This window comes from Diuraphis noxia, unplaced genomic scaffold (assembly GCF_037042655.1).
Source record: "Diuraphis noxia isolate RWA-SAM2 unplaced genomic scaffold, SU_Dnox_SAM2 contig0001, whole genome shotgun sequence".
NCBI classification, from domain to species: domain Eukaryota; kingdom Metazoa; phylum Arthropoda; class Insecta; order Hemiptera; family Aphididae; genus Diuraphis; species Diuraphis noxia.
The window spans coordinates 47,723,816-47,745,000 of record NW_028301711.1 but is presented as its reverse complement, the minus strand read 5'-3'; the positions used below and the strand labels follow the sequence as shown (position 1 = coordinate 47,745,000).

At 30.8% G+C, this 21,185-nt stretch overlaps 1 protein-coding gene across 2 annotated transcripts in view; it reads right to left on the bottom strand.

The window, feature by feature from the left end:
• The window catches only part of ush (Zinc finger protein ush), a 118,483-nt gene that overhangs the window by 28,111 nt on the left and 69,187 nt on the right, over positions 1–21,185 (bottom strand). Inside the window, exon 1 of one of the 2 annotated variants that reach the window (XM_089216559.1) lies at positions 4,425–4,644. The exons of the other annotated variant lie outside the window; for it this stretch is intronic. Within the exon in view, the coding sequence (XP_089072685.1) occupies positions 4,425–4,461 (37 nt within the window). The 5' untranslated portion in view covers positions 4,462–4,644. Of the gene's footprint in view, positions 1–4,424; positions 4,645–21,185 lie in introns of those variants that run through there. 2 annotated transcript variants of the gene reach the window in all.

Genomic DNA, 21,185 nt, shown 5'->3' with positions numbered 1-21,185 from the left:
TATATACGACATCATATTAAAAATATTTGTATATATTATATATATATATATATATACATATACATATTAAGTAATGTACAAGCACGACACGCGAATGACATTCGATTTGCGTAACCGGGTCGCTATTATTGCGTTTTGCTTGGGTAATTGTTTGTTTTTTTTTTCAGATGTATATAGATAAGCGAATTTTCAGACTTGCACACAAGTTGGTCAGTACCCGTTAATATTGTGTACAGAAATATAGTCGGGTGACTTGGCCGAAAACAAAATGTGACCAACCCTACTTGCATTGTATAAACGAATACGATATCTGCATTTATACATATATTATGTATCTAGTTTCATCGTGGTCAATAACCTACACCATTAAACGTATATATAAGGTTTCAAAAATAAATTGATGATATTAAATTATTAAATCTATTAAATATTTGATAAGGCGAGACATTCGCGAAGCGTTCGATATAGGTATATAGTAACTTTACCTATATATAATATACACGAATCTGTAATAGTGGCAATAGTGCATAATGTTTGTATATTATTCTAATATTAACTTACGGGATTTTTATTAACATGTATGTTTACAATTGGATATTATCAAAATATATAGGAACAATTATTAATAAATTAACAATTTTATTAATTTAAGTAACCCTGTAAAACATAAAGGCATCTATTAATTATTAAATATTATGATATATTATGATAATCGTTGTACGATAATTAGCCATCTTTCAATATGATGATTTATTCTACACATAATTATAGATATGTAAATAAAGTGTCGAATAATTTAAATGCTGAGAAAATTTGTTATTTTCAGACTCCGATTGCCATATTATAATATACATAAGAGAAGATAACGCTGAAATATTCACGATAAAAAAAAAAATAGAAGTGTATGAAGTATTTATAAATATACATAATCTTTATAATTATTATACAAATTAAAATTTTATATTATATTGATATAACAAAATAAAATAATGATGAACATAGGCGTGCGCAGACTTTCATTGCAGATGCAGCATATAAAATTAAGCTGCCCATTTTTTAACAATCGGCCAAATAAATGTTGAATAGTCAAAATTATAATTATTGATCATATTATACACAGGCAGTGTTATTGTTACCTAAGTGGTTATAATAATATCATTTTTTTTTTAACAATTAACAAATGTTCACATACAAAATTTAAGGAAACATTTGTTCACTGCGCTTTTGAAAACACCAAGTTACAATTAGGTACTATCAGACTTTATTAGTTATAATATAAAATAATTATATTATTTATGGTTCACATCAATTTTATTTACTAATTAATTATTATAATTTATATTAAATTATTAAATAATGAATTGCCCCGACCGGCCCATAGACTAATCAATCGGCCCAAAAAATGTGGCAGATGCAGCATATGAACCTTCTGCTGCACACCCGTGCGCACGCCTATGACATTCGTGTTCCTAATTTCCAATCTTATTATTAAATGTCAATTATATATCATATTATTTAATATAATATAATAATATAATGTTTACACTATAATAGGGACCCATATGCACCCAACACGAACGCCATATTATATATACCTATATAGGTATTTAAATTAATTCAAGCATTTTGAATTACTTGTTTGTTTAATATAATAAATCTAATATATTGAAAAATAAATTATCATTTGATCTCAAAATTCCGTTAGTTTTCGTGATCGTGACACCCACGCGTGAACGAACCCGTGATTATAATGAATAGGAAAAATCTAAACGAATTTATTTTTAAAAAAGAGCACAAAATGCAGGTACCTATATATATATAGGCACTTTTGGCGAATGCAGATGTATAACGACGATATTATACGTTCTACTCGTTCTAAGGTCAATGATTTATATATTCGACGTAAAAAAATTCGATGCACATACACACAAAACCGAGTTTTTATAATATAATATTCTATATACTATGAAACATTAAAAATATAATGGTTTTTTATTTATTTATTTTTTTTTTTTTATAGAACTCGCTACAGATAACAGGAAAAACGAAATGGGTTTCTCTTTAAAAGCTTATAATAATAATATCCTAATCTTTAGATTTTACGCGCATTATTTGAACACCCTGAGTTTAAGGTTATAACAGGAAATTCGAAAAATTACAGACAGAAACTATGAGTCAGTTCTTCGGAGACGCTAATAAATACTTATTATCGGATCCGAATCTCCTGCTTACCGTGTTGGAATCCTTTCACACACATAAATGTATTATCGCCGAAGCAGTGCGCAAGGAACGCACAGATAAAACGACGGTTATCTAACTGTTATCTACCCTACTAAAATGGTGTATCGGACGGAGAAATGGGTTTAGTTGCATTATGGATTTTGTGTGTGGCCATTACAAATGAAATGTAGTGGGAGACTATCTCATGTCAAAACGCGATTGGTATACACTACATTATATATACATATATATATATATATATTGTTTGAGTGTGTCTGTATGTGTGTGTGTAGTGCGCGTACCACAGTCGTGTATATTATAGATTATTTTAAATATATGTGTTGGATTTTTTTTTTTGCTAGAGGTGTATAACGATTACTCATAAAAAAAAAATACTTTAAAAAAATTAACGAGAAAAAAATCTATTCATAATTCAGTGATACGGATGTGAAGTCATTGATTTTCAATTACAAGTTACAACTGAGTATAACGCAATTAAATCGATCGACCAAAGGACCCCACGTCCTTCGGTAGAATAAAATCGTGTAATTATATACATGTCATAATATGATTAGATAATAAGACTAATATTCGAATATAATATAGATGTATGGGTCCCGCGGACTATAATCGAGTGAAGATAAATGCAAGTTTATTGTGTAATTTGACGGAAAACTAGAAAGTCTCAGTAATCTAACTATATAAATCGTATAATATAAGTCGTTACTCGTCGTTGTTATATACAATATTATAAATTGATATTATTATAATCGATGACCAATAATATTATGAAGCTGTTTCGTCGGAACACAGTGAAAGGTTTTCCGATTTCAACTCCGATGGCTACGTTTTGTCGGCCAAAAGTCGAACACGGTTTAAGAATATTGCACCAATAGGAATTATTATTGATGATTGTTATCAGAGTTATGGCTCCCTATCTTGAGTCGAATTCAAAGCATTATAATTTATATTGTCCTAATCGGTCAAATCTTATCAGTGGCATTTGGAATTCGGCTGGCTGCCGGTGATATTTACCACCTGACTTATCAGTTTTTCCCAGTGATATAGTGGTGGCGGGAAGTGTATTGGCTGTCAAAATCAATATTAATAATCGACTTTATTATATACATATTTTTTACGCCTACCTATATCGACTCCATTATAGTTATTATTTTTTTTACGATTTTGTCTATCTGACAATTAAAAACAACTATCAACTATGAACAAATTTTTCCCTTCCTAACGTAAAAAGGCGTACTTTGTATAGTGTCTAGTTTTCAGTATAACGCGTGTATATTGTATTTAAAATATAATAATAATAATTAATTATACATGAATTGAAATGTATAGACTTCCGTGATTACTCGAGAGATATTCGTTTAATTAGACGCGATCGGAAGTGTAATAAAAATTAATTAAAAATATTATAGTACCTCTAGTTAACATTCATAATTAAACAAACAAATTATCCACTTTTTATCTGTTATAAATAATAAACATTATATCTATATTCTATATATGCCGAAAGCTGCAATAATACTAGGTATCGTCAACGTTTTTTTGCAGTTAATTGTATTTACTACTTTTATCTTAGTAAATATTTATAATAATATTATACTTAAATATTTTTAAAGTGCAAGATAACTGTTAATTCTATTATTTTTTTGTATCAGCGCCCAACGTATATATTTGTAGGCTATCGTTAATTACGAGTACTAAGAATTATTATTACCTATATACACATATTTATACAAGATATTATGAATAATAAAATTCAACAAATAAACGAACGTAGCAGTTACCCACAAAAAACGATGATTAACTCAAAATCGGTGTTTTTGTTTACATCTTTTCGGCGTTGTTAAAACACGATACCAGCTGTAATGACTTTAGAGCCGTAAACCGAATCGTAGTAAAACAAAAAAAAGCAAAAAAAAAAAATAAATAAAACGGTATGTAAACATTTCGTTTTCAAGATAATAACATGTACAAACAAACCTCTTGTTGAATGGGGATAAAAAAATTGAACAATATATTAAATAAATATTAATAGCAATAATTTGATGTCAGTGATAAATAAATAATAATTATATACTGCCGTTACAAATGCAAATTGACAGTATTTTGAAATCAAAATCACTTGCTTTTTTTTTTAACTATTTACTAATACGTAACAATATTTTATTAAAAACCATATTGCTTACTTATGCTTTTGATTGAATGTCGGATCACTTTCACCATCTTTTAATTCGTGTTGTCAAAATCAAAAAATCCAAAGTCAAGATATGTTTGATTCAGTAAAGGACTGCGAAAAATTTTTTTAAAAATGCAAAAACAAAAACAAAGACTCGCGTGACGTGCAACGAGCACAAGACCAATTCAATAGGTTTGTGTTGGCTTGTATGGTCGAAAACGTATTCAAACGACAACTGAGCGCTATGTGCGTGACACATACAATATACGCGGATACCATCTAAGACCACTAGATGCGTCAACTGATTAATCGTAATATTAGTCGTACGCGATAAACTAAAAAAAAAAAAACGATAATGATATAGTAATAATAATCATAATGATAATAATAATAATAATAAAAATTATAGTACTTAGAACGCGCGAGCGTATGATAAAATATTCATCTGAAATAAATAGTAATAAATATAAATCAAAATTTTTTTCTAAAATATGAGCGATGAACGAGTCATGGAAATTGGAGAACAACGCGCGACTACAACACTACGCGTACTGCAAGTATACGTGAAAACCATATGATAATAATAAACATAATAGTATAATACTAATAATAATTGGTGTGGTTGATTTATTAATTTAGTATCAGTAAATGTTTCTGCGAAGAGATCGATCAAAAACGGAACTTAAATTACAATAATAATACTATCATAATATTATTATTTCGAAATCTGTACTAGTATACAGACAAGGATACGGACACACTCCTATATTATATAACATAAATACATAATAGAACACTGTACGACCGATAGTGTTCCACGCAGAGCTGTAGAATTTTCCATTTTACGAATATTACTATTTGCTATAACTATTGACGTGACGCAGAATACGAGACATGCGTGTAAACTTTGAACTTCGATTCTGAGTGTCAAAGTCAATGTTTGTATGGTGTTATTATTATTATTATACGATATTATCATTATGAAGGTCTATCATCGAGCGCGTCACTATCGCAAGCCGCCGGCCAACAGAGCTATATAAGCTATATATCACATTGTACAATAATAATATTATTATTATAAAACTAGACAAATAACAAGAACAACTACAAAAGCGCCGCGGTCAATATCAGTTTATATTTACAATAGCGTATAAATTATACTATTATATTACTTATATTATTATACTTATATATTTCGTCGTGATGTCAGCACGATAAAACATATAATTCCATAAGCTTCAAATTAATATATAAATATACACATTATACATATAGGCTCTGGGGGGGGATATATCCCCCTTATCCCCCCCTTAATTACGCCCCTGTGTATAATATATTTTTACGAAATAGTGTACCTAATACAACACGGCCGACGACTCTTGAGCGTACAAACGGAATATTATGCGGAAAGATGAGTGTTGTTTTTGCACACTACACACCACTTCAATATAACGGGTCGGTTTCCGAAAGATATTGATATTATATTATTTATATGACGCATCATGTTACTATAATATTATTTAACTCAGACGCGACGCTTTTAAGAGGACGTCACACCCACACGTGTTGTCTTCGACCAACTTAACACATAATAGGTACGCGATGCTAAAATGTACGTTCACCAGTTCCAATTTTGTGTCGTTGGTATTCAATATTATATATGAGTGAATTGAGTGAATTGACTTAATACAATAATTGTTAATAGTTATTAGTTTATTACTTAATACATATAAAAATGAAAGGACACGTTGGTTTTCAACAACGTTTTCATTTTTAATGGAATTATGGACATGAACTATACGCTTATTAATATTCAAAATGATATCAACTCGCTTAAAAATAAAATCATCGTATATACCTAATTAACGATATTATGTGACGGACTAATCTAATCTAACCTATAACACTACCGAACGGCTAACGAAATGTGGGAAAATTCTTCCCCCTCCCCCCCTAAAAAAAATATTTTAAATTTGTTTTCCAGAGCATTATCTGTAACGCACCAATTTAGTAAACAAAGATTACTTTTAAAGTATAAGCATTAAATATATATAAAAATCTTCGTTAAATCTTAAATTGATTTTGTCCCCTTCCTCTTTCTAGAAAAATTTCTCGGGACGCCCATGCGTACCTATAAGTATACGTTTTCGTTATCGTGTTGAAATTTATTTATCTTACTAATTCATAATTTTTGGTTTGTATCGAATCGTTTGATCGCGGTTCCTATACCGTGGACGCTCATAGCAAACGTGCGATTACGTAATATATGCACAACAATATTATTTTGTGCGACGTTTGGTCAGGGAGTACCTATACTAAAAGAGACTTAAAACGTGTAAAAAAACAAAAGTAATATGTAGGCAATCACTCATCTACTCATCTACTCGACGAATATCGTCTGCCACTCGGAAAGGGCGAGGATTGAGTGATGGAGGTGATAGTAGTACTATCATAGTACGCATATACATATCTCAATGATCGCGCGTATATTATATATAATATCGTGTTTGTATTATTTTAATGTGCAAAGTATATGTGCCGCCGATGAGATAATATACGATTAGCGATCGGGTTCTAGGGTCATGACTCGGACGGGGGGGGGGGGGGGGGGGGGGGATACGAGATGCGTCGTCGCGCGGTGATGACGATGACGATAATAATAATGATAATAGGTAATAATATAATAAATCCCGTCGCGTCGCATCAACTTGCAGCGACGGTAATATCATAGCAGCAATATATATAGCTGCATGCAGGTGCGTCCTGTATCGTGTATTGTACTATGATGATATTATGACGTCAGCAACAACGACGACAGCAGTCACATATGACTCGACGAGCGAAATTTTGCGAGAGACATCCACGAGAGAGCACGACAAACGTAAATATATAATGTACGGTCGGAGAGTGAAAAATACAAAAAAAGAAACCAAACCGAACCGACGGACGAGCTGATAACACGAGCCGGTGACGACGCGGTATTGACACAACTCTATATACCGGCCGGGAAGGCACCCGCCGTTCGTCGTCGGCGGTTCATGCACGCTGAGGAGGGGGTGGGGGTGAGTGGGTTGAGGTTGCGTGGATGGGTTTGTGGGAGAAACACAACTCCCCAAGATTTACAGGACCCGGGACAATATAATATTTATATATATATAAATGCTTATCGGTCGGTAGCAGCGATCTGTTAAAGGGAATTAAAGAATGAGAGAAAAAAAAAATGATGATAATGGAAGGACTTCCGCAAGCGGTGGCCCCCGCGCCAGACGAGGATATATCTATCTTTATCTCTCTCACTATGTATAATATATATATATATATATATATATATATATATATATATATATATATATATATATATTCCTATATGTATGTATGTATGTGGCAGAGGGAGTGGTGGACGAATTTAATTTACTACCTGACGTCGTGTTGAGGTGAGCTTAATTCTGGTAACCCTCGCCGCCGCCGCACCAACGCCAAACGTCCACCCACCAGCAGTTCAACCCCTATACTACTACACGCCATAGGTATTTATATATATATATAATGTATGCTGCAAGTGTATCGGTAACGCGCACTGTATACACATTATATAGTATATACATATTTATATATATATATATATACACATGTATGTATATACAGTCTATATAAAGGCGCGACCCGCCTCTGGGCCGCCACCGTTATCTCGGCGTTCCAGGCCAACCGCCTTTATCGCTCGATGCCAGGAATACACTAACGGTCTCTCACGCAGAGCGGCGCGGTTTACACTTTCTCACCCCAGCCCACCCCCCCCCCCCCCCGCGAGCGTCAACCCTTTAAAAGCAACGATATTTTCATCGGCGGTGTGTATAAGCGCGGGTAGGTAGATGTACCCTATTTTATTATACGTATAACATTCGAAGGTATGTGTATGTGGCATATAGTCATATAATAATATTATAACATAATATATTTAATATAAATATATTTAATATAAATATATATATATATATATATATATATATATATATACGTAGTAGAGTATACGCACACTTGCGCGGAGCTTCGGGTTCGTGTCGTGGCGTTATCGGACCACGTTCGGTCAATGTAAACACTAAATAGGCTTAAAGGGATATTTGAAAAAAAAAATATATAAAAACGTGTGTATGATAATAAAATGTTTTTTTTTTATTATTATTATTATCATCATCGCATCGAATGGGAATAATATATTTCTCCACCATCTGTCTTCTTATATACCTCCCCTAACTCGTCACACCTCCCATCAATCCGCGCATTCCTACATCATTCATCTCTACCATCCCCCGCTCCGACGACCACCACCCGCAATCCCAATTGGCGAGACTATATATACCGCGGGGAAATTGAAAATATATAACATATACGCGTATATATGCGAAATTATATATACGATGTAATAATAAAATATATTACGTGTATATATGTGTACCCGGTTAACATAAATACATATATTTTCCCGACCGCAGCACACTTATTTATATACGTACCTGCAGGCTGCTGCAGATGGCGAAAAAAAACCGCTTTCGTGTGTTGAGGTACATCATCGAAATATAATCCGTCTAAAGTATATTATATATAATATCACACAACATACACGCATAATAATATATACCTAAGTACATAAATATTACATACATTCATACGTATACATATTCGAGCACGGGCTAATGAAATATGACGAAACGGCAAAAATCGATTTCGCATCGGATCCGATTGCGCTTTTTATATACGCGTAATGTGTACTATTATATATAATACTTATATACATATATTATATGATAAACTGCAGTCACGCAGCAATGGGTTGTGCTACGAAGCATTTGTATACGCCTCTAGAGAAATATTAAAAATGTTATTCGTCTCGATATCTCGACGGCGTGAAAAAAATAGCAAAACATATTCCGATGACCCGATTATAGTAATAATAATGATCAATGACAGTATAATATTATACAATGTTCCAGGTATGATTTCGTATGCATAGATATAACCGTATAGTTCATTATCTATAGTCGAGAGCCCGAGAGGAGAACCTGTTCAAAGTTTTTAGCATCTTCATTTCGTAAGTATGAAGGGTAAATTTTATAAAGTATATACAAGTGCAATTTGCAAAAGTCCTTTTTACTTATTCCTTAGTGTGTTATAATTTTTTTTAAATAACTGTAGACAAGATCACGTTAGTGATGTAGCCAGTGGGGGGCTAAAGGAACTATAGCCCCCCCCCCCCTATTGACTGTGTTTATTTTAGCCATATATTATAATTTATAATAAAAAATATTTAAATATTGTCTACTAAACATATTATAAGTAATCCTTATCAGAACTTAAATCTATATAATCTTTAAAATATTCTTTCTTATATTATTAATCAGTAATCACACAGCAGCTGTTAATAAATGTGTACCGTACTTTGATAATACGAGCTTCGGAGCCTACCTTTTACAGTTGTACCAACAACTACTATCACGCGTCACGCCCCAAGAAGGAAACAGTTAAAAAATTGGAGCCTTAATAAATGAAAAAATGTTTATACACCTAGGTACATAATCTATTGATTCATTTATTACTAACATAAGCTTAGGTAAAAAGTGTAAATAAAAGAAATGTTGTATTTTTGTATTTTTGTATTTTTTGTGAGAATTAGACCCCCCCCCCTCTCATACAAAATTCCTGGCTACGCCACTGGTTATTCATGGTTATTTCTTAATATTTAATCAGTGAATACAAGATTTATAAGCACAATAAGATTGCTTAAATATCCAAGGTATAAATATTAAATACTATAATACTATTTTGATACGTATAATTGTAACGTGTAAATGGGTTCATCATAAACGTCAAACGAGATACCTTAACGTCTTTAACATATTTTATTTTGTTCATATAACATATGAACAAAATAAAATATTAATCATAATACTAGCTAGTACTAACTATAGTAATGTAAATATAAAATAACTGAATTTTTAAAATGAGATTTTATACCTTATGTTTTACTTCTTGTCGTATAATAATTGGTATACCTATATTTTAAAATCGATTCAATATTTAAACCATCATGGTATTAAAATAATAGATTATTATTCAATTTAAGTAACCATATATGCCTATAAGTATATACTCATTCCTTGTAGACTTCGCATCAGTATATATACTATATATACTATGTGTACCAATACACAAATTAAAATAATTTTTATACGAATATATATATTTTTTAATTTCTTAATCTAATATGACGATTGTAATACAACCCATTCGCATATTGGATTGTATAAAATATTTTCAAGGTTCTCTGACATTAATTTATAATAAATTAGGTAATATAATCAAGTTGACAAGATAAAAAACTCGTTAATCACAGATTTGTAATTCTTATCCCAGATAATGTTTAAGAGTGAATTATAATTTTTATTTTTCATTTCGTACATAATTATGTGTAGCCAAATTAAATTTACTTTTTCACTTATCGGGTCATGAAAAAGAGCAAAAATAAAATATACAAGACCTAATAAGTAAATTTTGACAGTTATTTAACCACAGCTCGTGTGGTATAATAATTTATACTGAATATACTAGAGATTGCAGATTGACTTAAAGCAAAATCATTTAAATATAAAAACTAAAAATACTACACTAATTGGTTTTGTGGCAACGGACCATAACTATATATACGATCATAGATTATCATATTTAATATCAACAAATAAACCAGAAGCAAAAAAAATAAATAAATAAGTATATTTTTAAAGTGTTTGAAGTTTATTTTTCAATCATAATAAACGCAGAGGTTAAGAAACCGAAGTTTGGTTATAATTTAAAATTTAATAGTTTCAAAAAATATTCAATACAGCTTGTATCATGCGATTGTTCATGTTTACTGCAATACCTATAGTTATAAGCGTAAAAATCGATTATTGGTTGTTTTAATAAATGGCTAAAATTCATTGGGAAGTGAAAAATAGTAAAAATTCAAGCAATTAATAGAGGACGTCGCGAAGTAGTTATACCGTAATCACGATGACAACAAATAATACATAGGAAATTTATTATTTTTTTAATGTGAGCACGAGTAGGTATAACTGACAAGCCTGTAGTGTCATGCTTAAACGTCGGGAATATTGTGCATTAGACTTGAATTAAAATAATAAGTAAAACAAAATGTATTAAAATTGATTATCTGTAATAAACTATGTAGATGGTAATTTTCTAATAACGATTGAGAAAAAATGTTATAACTTGTACATTTTATTTATCGAAGTCATAAAACATTTAATCTTAATAGAAGAAAAAAATTGTACACACAAGTATCTGATTAAAAATATTAATAATTACTTGTTTTTCTATAATCCACTCAACGGTATATATATAGTATTACATAAAATATAAATATAAATACATTTATAATAATTAGTTATGAGTTAAGACTTAAACTATATAAAAGTTTGATAAGTGGAAAAGAGCAAATCAGCAAAGCTATTTCAATAATGAATTAATATGAAATAATAGAACTGTTAAAAATTTTAAACGACATACCAAATGCGTTTAAATATATGTTATATGGACATTCTATACACTGTAATTTTAATTACATAAGATCATAATTATAAAAATAATTACATTAACGATAAAAAAAACAGTAGGTAATGGCCGCAGTTATAAGGGTGTCGGTGACAGTTATTCCAATTTTTCACCATTCTATACAATTCAAAAATTACGTTTTATATTTTAGTTGTTATATATATACCTTAATTATAATACTTTTGCACAAATTTACGGCTTAATACCTATTTAGACTTTAGAGAGGGATGGTGGTGATACGGTGTATTATACTATAACAAAGAGAAAAACTATTACACCTCATTGATATATCAAATTTTCTTATTTTTTTTTTTATCTGAAAGGTGACAACTTTTTCCAAATTGGATCAAAGCCCAAATTTTAATTTTACTTTAGATAAGTACCTAGTTCTATACCAAAATACGTACGTTAGAAATATAACAAATATTGTACATTATTCAAATGCATATTTTAGTTTCAGCAGGAATTTTAATTTTGAAAATTAGGCTTTGATCTAACTTGAAAAATCATTTTCCTGTAAGACTTATAATGAGTCTTATTATTTATGTACTACAAACGCTCCAGCTCTGACGTCCTTAAAAATGACACATAATATATTAGATTATATTTTTCAAATCGAAAAAAAAAATGAGATTAACAATATAACTACGTGTGTGTCGACAGCCAGGAAGAAAAACATAAAACATGCGTTTTAGTATGTATATAGGTATACCGGTATAGTACTATATTTCGTTATCAGAACATAGAATATTATAATATCACGTCTTAACCAACTCCCGTGTGTCTTCATTATGCATGCACTATATATTATCTATATTATATATACCTACCTACTAATATACAACAACTGCGTGTACGTCTGTACGCGTTTGTATATAAATACAATACAATTTAACCTATCTATCTCTATATACCTAAGACACTGGGGCCATGGGACTAAACCACACTGCTGCAATACGATATCTCTGTGCAACAAATGCGGCTGATAATCGGCATTAATCAATTAACCTCGTCTAGTCGTCTGGTGTCCGAGATATTACAATAATATATAATATAATGTTTTACTACACAAATCGATTGTTGTTAATAACGAAATCAAATATCACACTGGAGAACAGAAGGCGGTTAAAGGTTACTATGTATATACTGCTGCTGCTGCTGCTGAAGGCATCACTATCTATACCGCAGAACATATTATAATAGAAAAGTACGCACGCAATAACCATCATACGATTACAGACGACCGCTGCAGCAATCACATTATGTTATTTTTCGATATTATAGTTATTATATATATATTTATATATATATATGTTAGACCTATAGAAGTTTGTAGACGCAAACTGCAGCACTATATTACAACGTGTGGGTATTATAGGTATATAAAATAAAATATTGTCAGTAATGCGGTTTCGGCGCTGACGACGAACACACATTGTTGCGGAAATACGTGTTTGCTAAAAAATCGAATATTTCGTAGCTTCTGGGTTTTTTTTTCAATTTTTTTTTTTGCTTTTTATTCTCTTATAAAATTATAGACATAATTGCATAATAACATTATACTAAACGATATCCCGCGTCGGCGAGATAAAATTCTCTATCAGTGACCGACATTTTCAGTAGCATTACATAGTACCTACGTATAAGTGGGCGCAATCAAAAATATCAAACGACAGCGGACTGAGCACATTATCGTACACGAGAAATTGCAGTTTGGTGACATAATTACCAATATGTATTCTCCGTAGACGTCATCGCGGCGATTAGAACTATAAAATACTGCAGTGGTCGCCTATAATCACGAATATATATGTGTGATGTTATTAATTTAACCATGCGATATTACCTATTTATTTTATTCTGACGAGTTAAATAGTATGGTAATAATATGGGTTGGCCTGCAGCTGTTTGAGTAATATAGTAGTAGGGGGTACCAACTGAATTTACGATCGACTATACGAATCGCGGTTCATCTATCACATAATATAATTATTATTCAATAAAGATTAGGCCCACAAACTAGCTAATATACGGTTATAAGTTATAATACGGTTTTATGAGTAGTTTGATGTATTATAATATTAATGGTCGACTTTTTTTATTAAACTATAATAAAAATAAATATTCGGTGTTAAACGAAGGTTATCTCGATTCATATTTTAATTCGACGATTTTGATAATTTATACCTACAAGCAGCAACGAAATATTACATAATATTATTAAAATTGATTTATGACTACAAATTTCGTCTAGCGTTTATAAAACAAAATAATATGTTTGATAAATATTTCAGAGTTTGGACTTATGTGATTGATTTAACATTGTATAGATAGGTAGTAAAATATTATGTTGCAAGCAGTTTTATTTTAGTAGGTATAGTAGCAGGTACACTAATTAATTACATTTTTTTTACTTATAATAACTTGTTTGTTTTTATTAATTTTTATTAATCTTGCACAGTTTTAAAAAACGATATAAATCTAAATAAAAAAAGCTAACAATAAGTTAATTATTATTACACTAGGTAAGTAAAAAGCACTATAAGTTTTATCGTTTTTTTTTTTGCGCAACTGTATACTTACACTCAAATTTTACATTCTAAACAAAAACGTGCTAGGGATTAAACACTATATAAAGTATAAGTTCTTAAAAGTAGTAAGCCCCACTGCAGCTTTGCAACGAAAAAGTTAAATTCAAAAGTCTTGACCTTTTGGTTCATACAAGACTTTATCGAAGAAATTCTATCGGACACGTGTCTAGGTGAGATATATTATATTTACTCCCTCTTCGATAGCCGTTTTAAACGGAATTCACATTCCATCTTGTATCCGAATAATACCCCTAACCATTCCCCTACATATACATCGAGTGGTTTTCTCGGGTCGGGCAGTCAGGATTTTTCGAAATCATTGTTGAAAAGGAATTGATCAGATAGAAAAAATAACGGCGTCGAAGGAGTTATACAATTTGGGCGGGAGGGAAGGGGCAAAAGGCGGGTATTCGGTGTGTGTTTTGGTGGTGAAAAATTGCTTATCCAACCGTGAAGAGTGCTCATCGTCAGATAAGGTAATCACCTTATTTTATATAGTGTATATATGGTTAGAGGAGGGTGGTGCATCCGCGCGGTGACGGTAGTGTGTGTGTTTTTCTCATCCCCTTCACCCGACCACCTACCCTTTTCCAGCCGGCGGCAGTGACTGGCCTTACAGGATGCACAGGATAATCGGCAGCGGCGGCTACCTGATGTCTATTTAATTTTCTCTGTTATCGAACCCCGTCCTTGACTTAACTCACTATCAGTGGATACGCTAAACGTATCCTTATCGAGGCGAACACAAAAAATAAATATAAAAAAGTAAACAAATAGATATGGCTTGAATAAATGGACACCGACAATAATAGATGACGTGGAAAAAGTAACATTGCCAAAAAAAAAAAAAAAACGTATGTACATAAACGCATAAATATATAATACTACAATATACACGACATATGTATATTATGTATAGGTACATATATAATAGTGTGTAATGCGTATACTGTGTGTGAGCACGCGCTCGTTTGCAATGTGTGACTATTTTAACTGTTCGAACGGCATTGCGTAGTCATTACAATATATATACGAATATAATAATATAAGTCATCGTTATTGTTCCTAAAACAACAAAATATTATGTTAGTGTCAAACAATTTGTTTTCCGTATTATTTTAAGCACGACGCATTCTTTAACAGACAGCAGTTTATGAAATATCTTCCGCTGCATGCGGTTGGATATTATGTGTATATAAATAATATTTTATTATATTCAATCAGATACACTACGTGTCATATAAAAATGTTCATTCAGTATACGGTTTGAACTTATTCAAAATACAATTTCAACAGGACAGTCATCGCTATCTTAGATTGTTTTTTTTTTTTTTTTTTAGTGTGGATAAAGTGGGAGACGGAGCGAGTAGAAATGACGAGATAAAAATGTAAGGTGCTGACGGAATGAAAAATTATATATGAAGTATCATGTGTTAAGCTCGACGAGAATTGAAATTCTCTACCCGCAACCCCATTTCTTGTTTTTGGCGTTTATCTCACGGAATCGAACTCGATTTTACACAGCTGAAAAGAAAAAAAAAGAAAAAGCGGAAATTTTCTCTCTTATTTTTTTTTTTTTAGCGTTGGTGTAAGACTTGTCGATGAAGTATCATGATTGCAAGCCACCAGTGTATAATGAAAATGCATAAAAAAAGAACAGTCGATGAATCTAAAAAAAATACACACACATATATAACCGCATTCAGAGGGACCGCACGAGGACAGATATAGCTTAGACCACTCGAGAAATGATTATCTGACTTGGAGTGTAGGATGACGATGTACGTGTGTTATATATACTTATTGTATGTGGCGCAGTAAAATACGATGTTTTTGTCGAAGAAGCAAGTCCATAATGTTTTTATGATATATTTAAATGCATGAGTATAATACCAGTATACAGTTAAAAATTGTGATCACGTTTATTTGTTCTCGACACGCCGTCATGAAATTGTTTAATGAACCCTCTTAAACGGGCCGAGTTGGGCTTTAAGCAATTTTTTTTTTTTAATTATCGTAAATGCAATCTCTTGAGAAAAAAAACTGATTGTTAAGTATTAATTTATGTACTTGAATATTACATTTAAGGAACTTTAAGGTCGCGTAAACCCTTGAAAACCCTATACTATTACTCACCTCAAGATGGCGACTATATAATTAATGGCAAACTTGAGTTTTGGATGTACATAATAAGGGATTGGAAAGTGAATGTAAGAAAATTACCTGACTTTGATTTCGATATAATATACTATTAATATATTGTGTCGCATTGAACAGTGCATTATAATTTATAATATTAAAATTGTAAAATTTATCACTTGAATACTCGATTATATATTTAAATGATAAATTAGACTCCTCCGTTCATCAGATCGATAATTGAATTGTATATTTCATTATATTCTAGTCGCAATTCGATATTTGTCACACTGCACAACGTGTGATGTTTAACATCTATAGAGAGAACCATAAATGTTTCGTGTTTCTGATAACAAATAAATTGCTATATTATAATAATTATTCTCACTGCACAAACATACATATTATGCGTATTATATATATTATATGTTATATTTTATTCGTAGCAATACAATATAATATGATCTTTTGATAGATTATGAGCAAATTTGTTTTTATATTATATTGTCCACAATGGACGTATGCCTAAATATCATACTAATTACCACGATAATAATACATATCGATAACGATTAATGGTAATTTTTTTCTTAACTTTTTATGGACAAAAAATAATTCATTTAGGTCATCGACTCTTTTATATATTATTCATAAATACATGTTATGATAACGACTACGCGAGATTTCTGAGTTGTGTCCTCCGCGGTGTTTTCATCGGCTTGATCGTATACCGCGACGACTGCTACAACACGATAATCGCACGCGATATGCGAAATCGATCGCGACATGTGTCTGTACCAAAACACGTGTCGTAAGTCAGACCGACTTTCGCGTGCGTATAATCCTTTCACGTTCGCCGAACCCGACGGAAATATAATGCACGCGGTAGGTATATTATATTATGATAATAATAGCGATGTGTACGAAAAAATAAATATATTTCCCTGTAAATCTCAGTAATCTCACGTTTAATGGACGTTAAGTAGTAAAGTAGTTTCGGTTTATTTGGCCCAATAATTTGTCGATGATAACGCGAGAACGACGACTGCAATCGATGTCCGTGGCGTGACTGTGATGACGATGACCCGACCAACTCGTTTGAGGCATGCGTATTATTATTATTATATATATTTTATTATTATTATTTTTTAATTCCCTGCATTGACAAATGGTATATAGTATAGAGATTTCAATAATAATTATTGCTCTCTGTTCGGTGTTTGCGGTTTTTTTGTTGTTGTTGTCCACGTATACAAATGTCATGCGCGTGAAGCACGTTTATTTTAAGTAGATATACAATTTCTCAGTCAACAGAACAAATACGCGATATGACGTGTGACCGATAACGGTAATATTTTGGACTGTGTATAAATTAAAAAAATTCAAACCACGTATGGTTTTCGGCGGAAAAAAAAATGTGCACCTCATTGATTTCATGACTTGTTTATACGTGTATTATACTTTTATCATTTATGAAAATAAAACGTACCTACATTTTTATTATAATGTACCAAACTGTTATACTAATATATATATATATATATATATATTATATAGGTTCAACTACTTATATTTCTATTAGATAATTGATATGTAATTTAAAAATCATGTAGAATGGCGTAAGTTAAATAGTAAAAAGTCTTACAACACATCAATTAATATGAGAGAAAAGAAATTTTTGAAAGTTCGACTGAATGTTAATCGCTACTAAAGCGTTATAAATGTATACAATATTAATGCTGTGTATCTATACATTAAAATTATTTTTGATTATACATATAGCGGCGAGATAATTATTTTAAACAAAGATAATATTTTCATTAGCATTTTAATAATTCTTACATTTGTTTAAATTTATTTGATTACTGTATATTATATTATATTATATTATATTATATTATATTAATATAATTGGCAAAAAAAATACTGAATTGCATCAAGATTTAAATTTTTTTCATCATTTATTGAAAATATAATATATGCAAAATGCGTAAATTGGTTTGGAATAATAAGCCATTTTCAGTGAAATTATTTATCATAATATCATTACAAAACGTTTAAAAATTTAAATAAAGATTTGAAATACAAATATTTTATATTATTAAAATATTTAGCACTCTTTCTACCTATATTAATTCTGTTTTATTAAGGAATACTTATAACCTCTACTTACCTATATATGACACAATAAATTTAAACCCATTAATTAATAAATTTAACCATGGTGTACATTTGTTTTGGGCACTAAAATGCGGAGGGAAAATCTCTATTCACTGATAGAACCCAAAAAGTATTTAATTTCCACAACATGACAATAATATTCTATTAATATAGGTAATTTTAAATTTTTGAATTGATGATTCATATTAACAAATTAATTAAATATGTAATTTAAGAAATTACTCTCTTCTGAAATCTATTCAATTATGTAGATGATTAGAGTAAGTTTGAGAAGTATAATTATGATCTTTATGTACACACGAACACAATTATAAAGAATTAGTATAATTTATTGATTCAGTAGTTTCGATTCTCGTTGTAACTCATATTTCTATTAAATTAAAAACATATTATAATCTCGAACGTAACTCTTATGGTATATATACGTTGGGATACTCAATAAAAAAACAGTAATTATTTAGGCCAATCGATGAAACAATATAATACGTGTATTTATTGTATTTCTATTTCTTGGTAATAATATAGATACGTCGTAGCAGTGATTGAAATAAATATATTGTTTATTTAACTGACCATATTATGAATAGACTAGCGAATAATTATAATTATAGGTACCAATAAGTACTAAATTATATCTAAAAAAATATTCAGAATTCCGAGGAAAATAATAACTGATCCACTTGAAATATTATAATGTGTACGCGTGGTTTTAACAACAAACAACGCGATAATGACAAAAATGTGCAAAAATTCAACAGCAGACGGAGATGATTTTAAAATAAAGTAACTCTACACGATTATTAATAATATTATACGAATGAGGTGTAAAATTGTGTTAACGACCAATGTCAATACGTTTTTCGCAGTATATTATAATATAGATTGGCATCAAAATATAATACTTTATTCCAGAAACACGAGAATAAGTTATTTCATATAAATCCAACACTCGAGGGGCCGTTAAATAAATTGCTATTAATAATTTATAACACCTTCCATAACATAAAATGTGTATATAAAGGCGTAATGAGTAATAACAATTTAATACGTTGTGACACACATTTCAATCGGACATTCGAGAGAATAAACAGAAAGAACGAAAGAAAGAATCGATGTCGCTTAAAGGTATATAATATAAAGCCCATAATAGCCATTATAGGTACAATTAATCGTCCAAAGAAAACGCGCATTTAAATATTATACTTCGATATTACATATATATTATTGTTTACGTTGTTTTTGATGACATCCCAACAATATAAAAATAATTTATTAAATAGTGCAACGATCAAAACACCACACATGCACAAATTATTATGCATAATATAGTAAAATACACAATATAATAGAATGATATTTGACCGATATTTGGACGTATAGAGCTTGCATGGATATCTATATATGCGGCGGCTGTTTAAATTATATGCACTGCAGCAGTTCTGCGCAGGTTTTGACACTCACGAGAGCCATTATAATTATTTTAATAAAATAAAAACATTTTTACTCTCGGTCCGATCGAGCTGGGCACGTGAGTGATGCCATATAATAAATAATAATGTAGGTAGGTATATATACCGCACATCGACATCGGAGATTTGGCCAAACACACAATATTATATTAATATATTATTACTATGTTACCATATTATATACCTAAATGATGGTAATATAATACACTATACGTAGGTATTTGTTGTTACCGCACTCGGTCGTCCACGGCAAATATTACGCGCTAACGCAAATAATGGGACGAGACGGGACCACGTGCGATTCGGTCGTCGCTGCTGCAGTGACCAGTGGGTCACAATTCACGACTATAATGATAATAATAAAAATAATAATATCATAATATTCTTTATACGTATTAAACACACGCGCGCGCGAATGTTTGCGTATTGTTGTACATCCGAGGCGACCGATTTCCATCACGTCCACGGTGGCCATAACATTTCAGTAATGGATTATATTATTATTATTATTTGATTCCGGTTCGGATCCAGTCATATATGTTTTGGTGAACCGGAGAGACGACGATTTTTTTCCCTAAAACTCCGCCAAACACTCGTTTCGATATTTGAGTATTATATTATATAGTATTATGGCTGATATAGGTCAGACTGCGTCTCGAGGTAAGAAGATCAATGGATTCACATAATAAGTTATAAACTTAAAACTATAAAAAAAACTATACAATATAGGTGATGGGTACATTATCGTACTACCTAATATTATTTGTATCATATTAGGAGGCATCT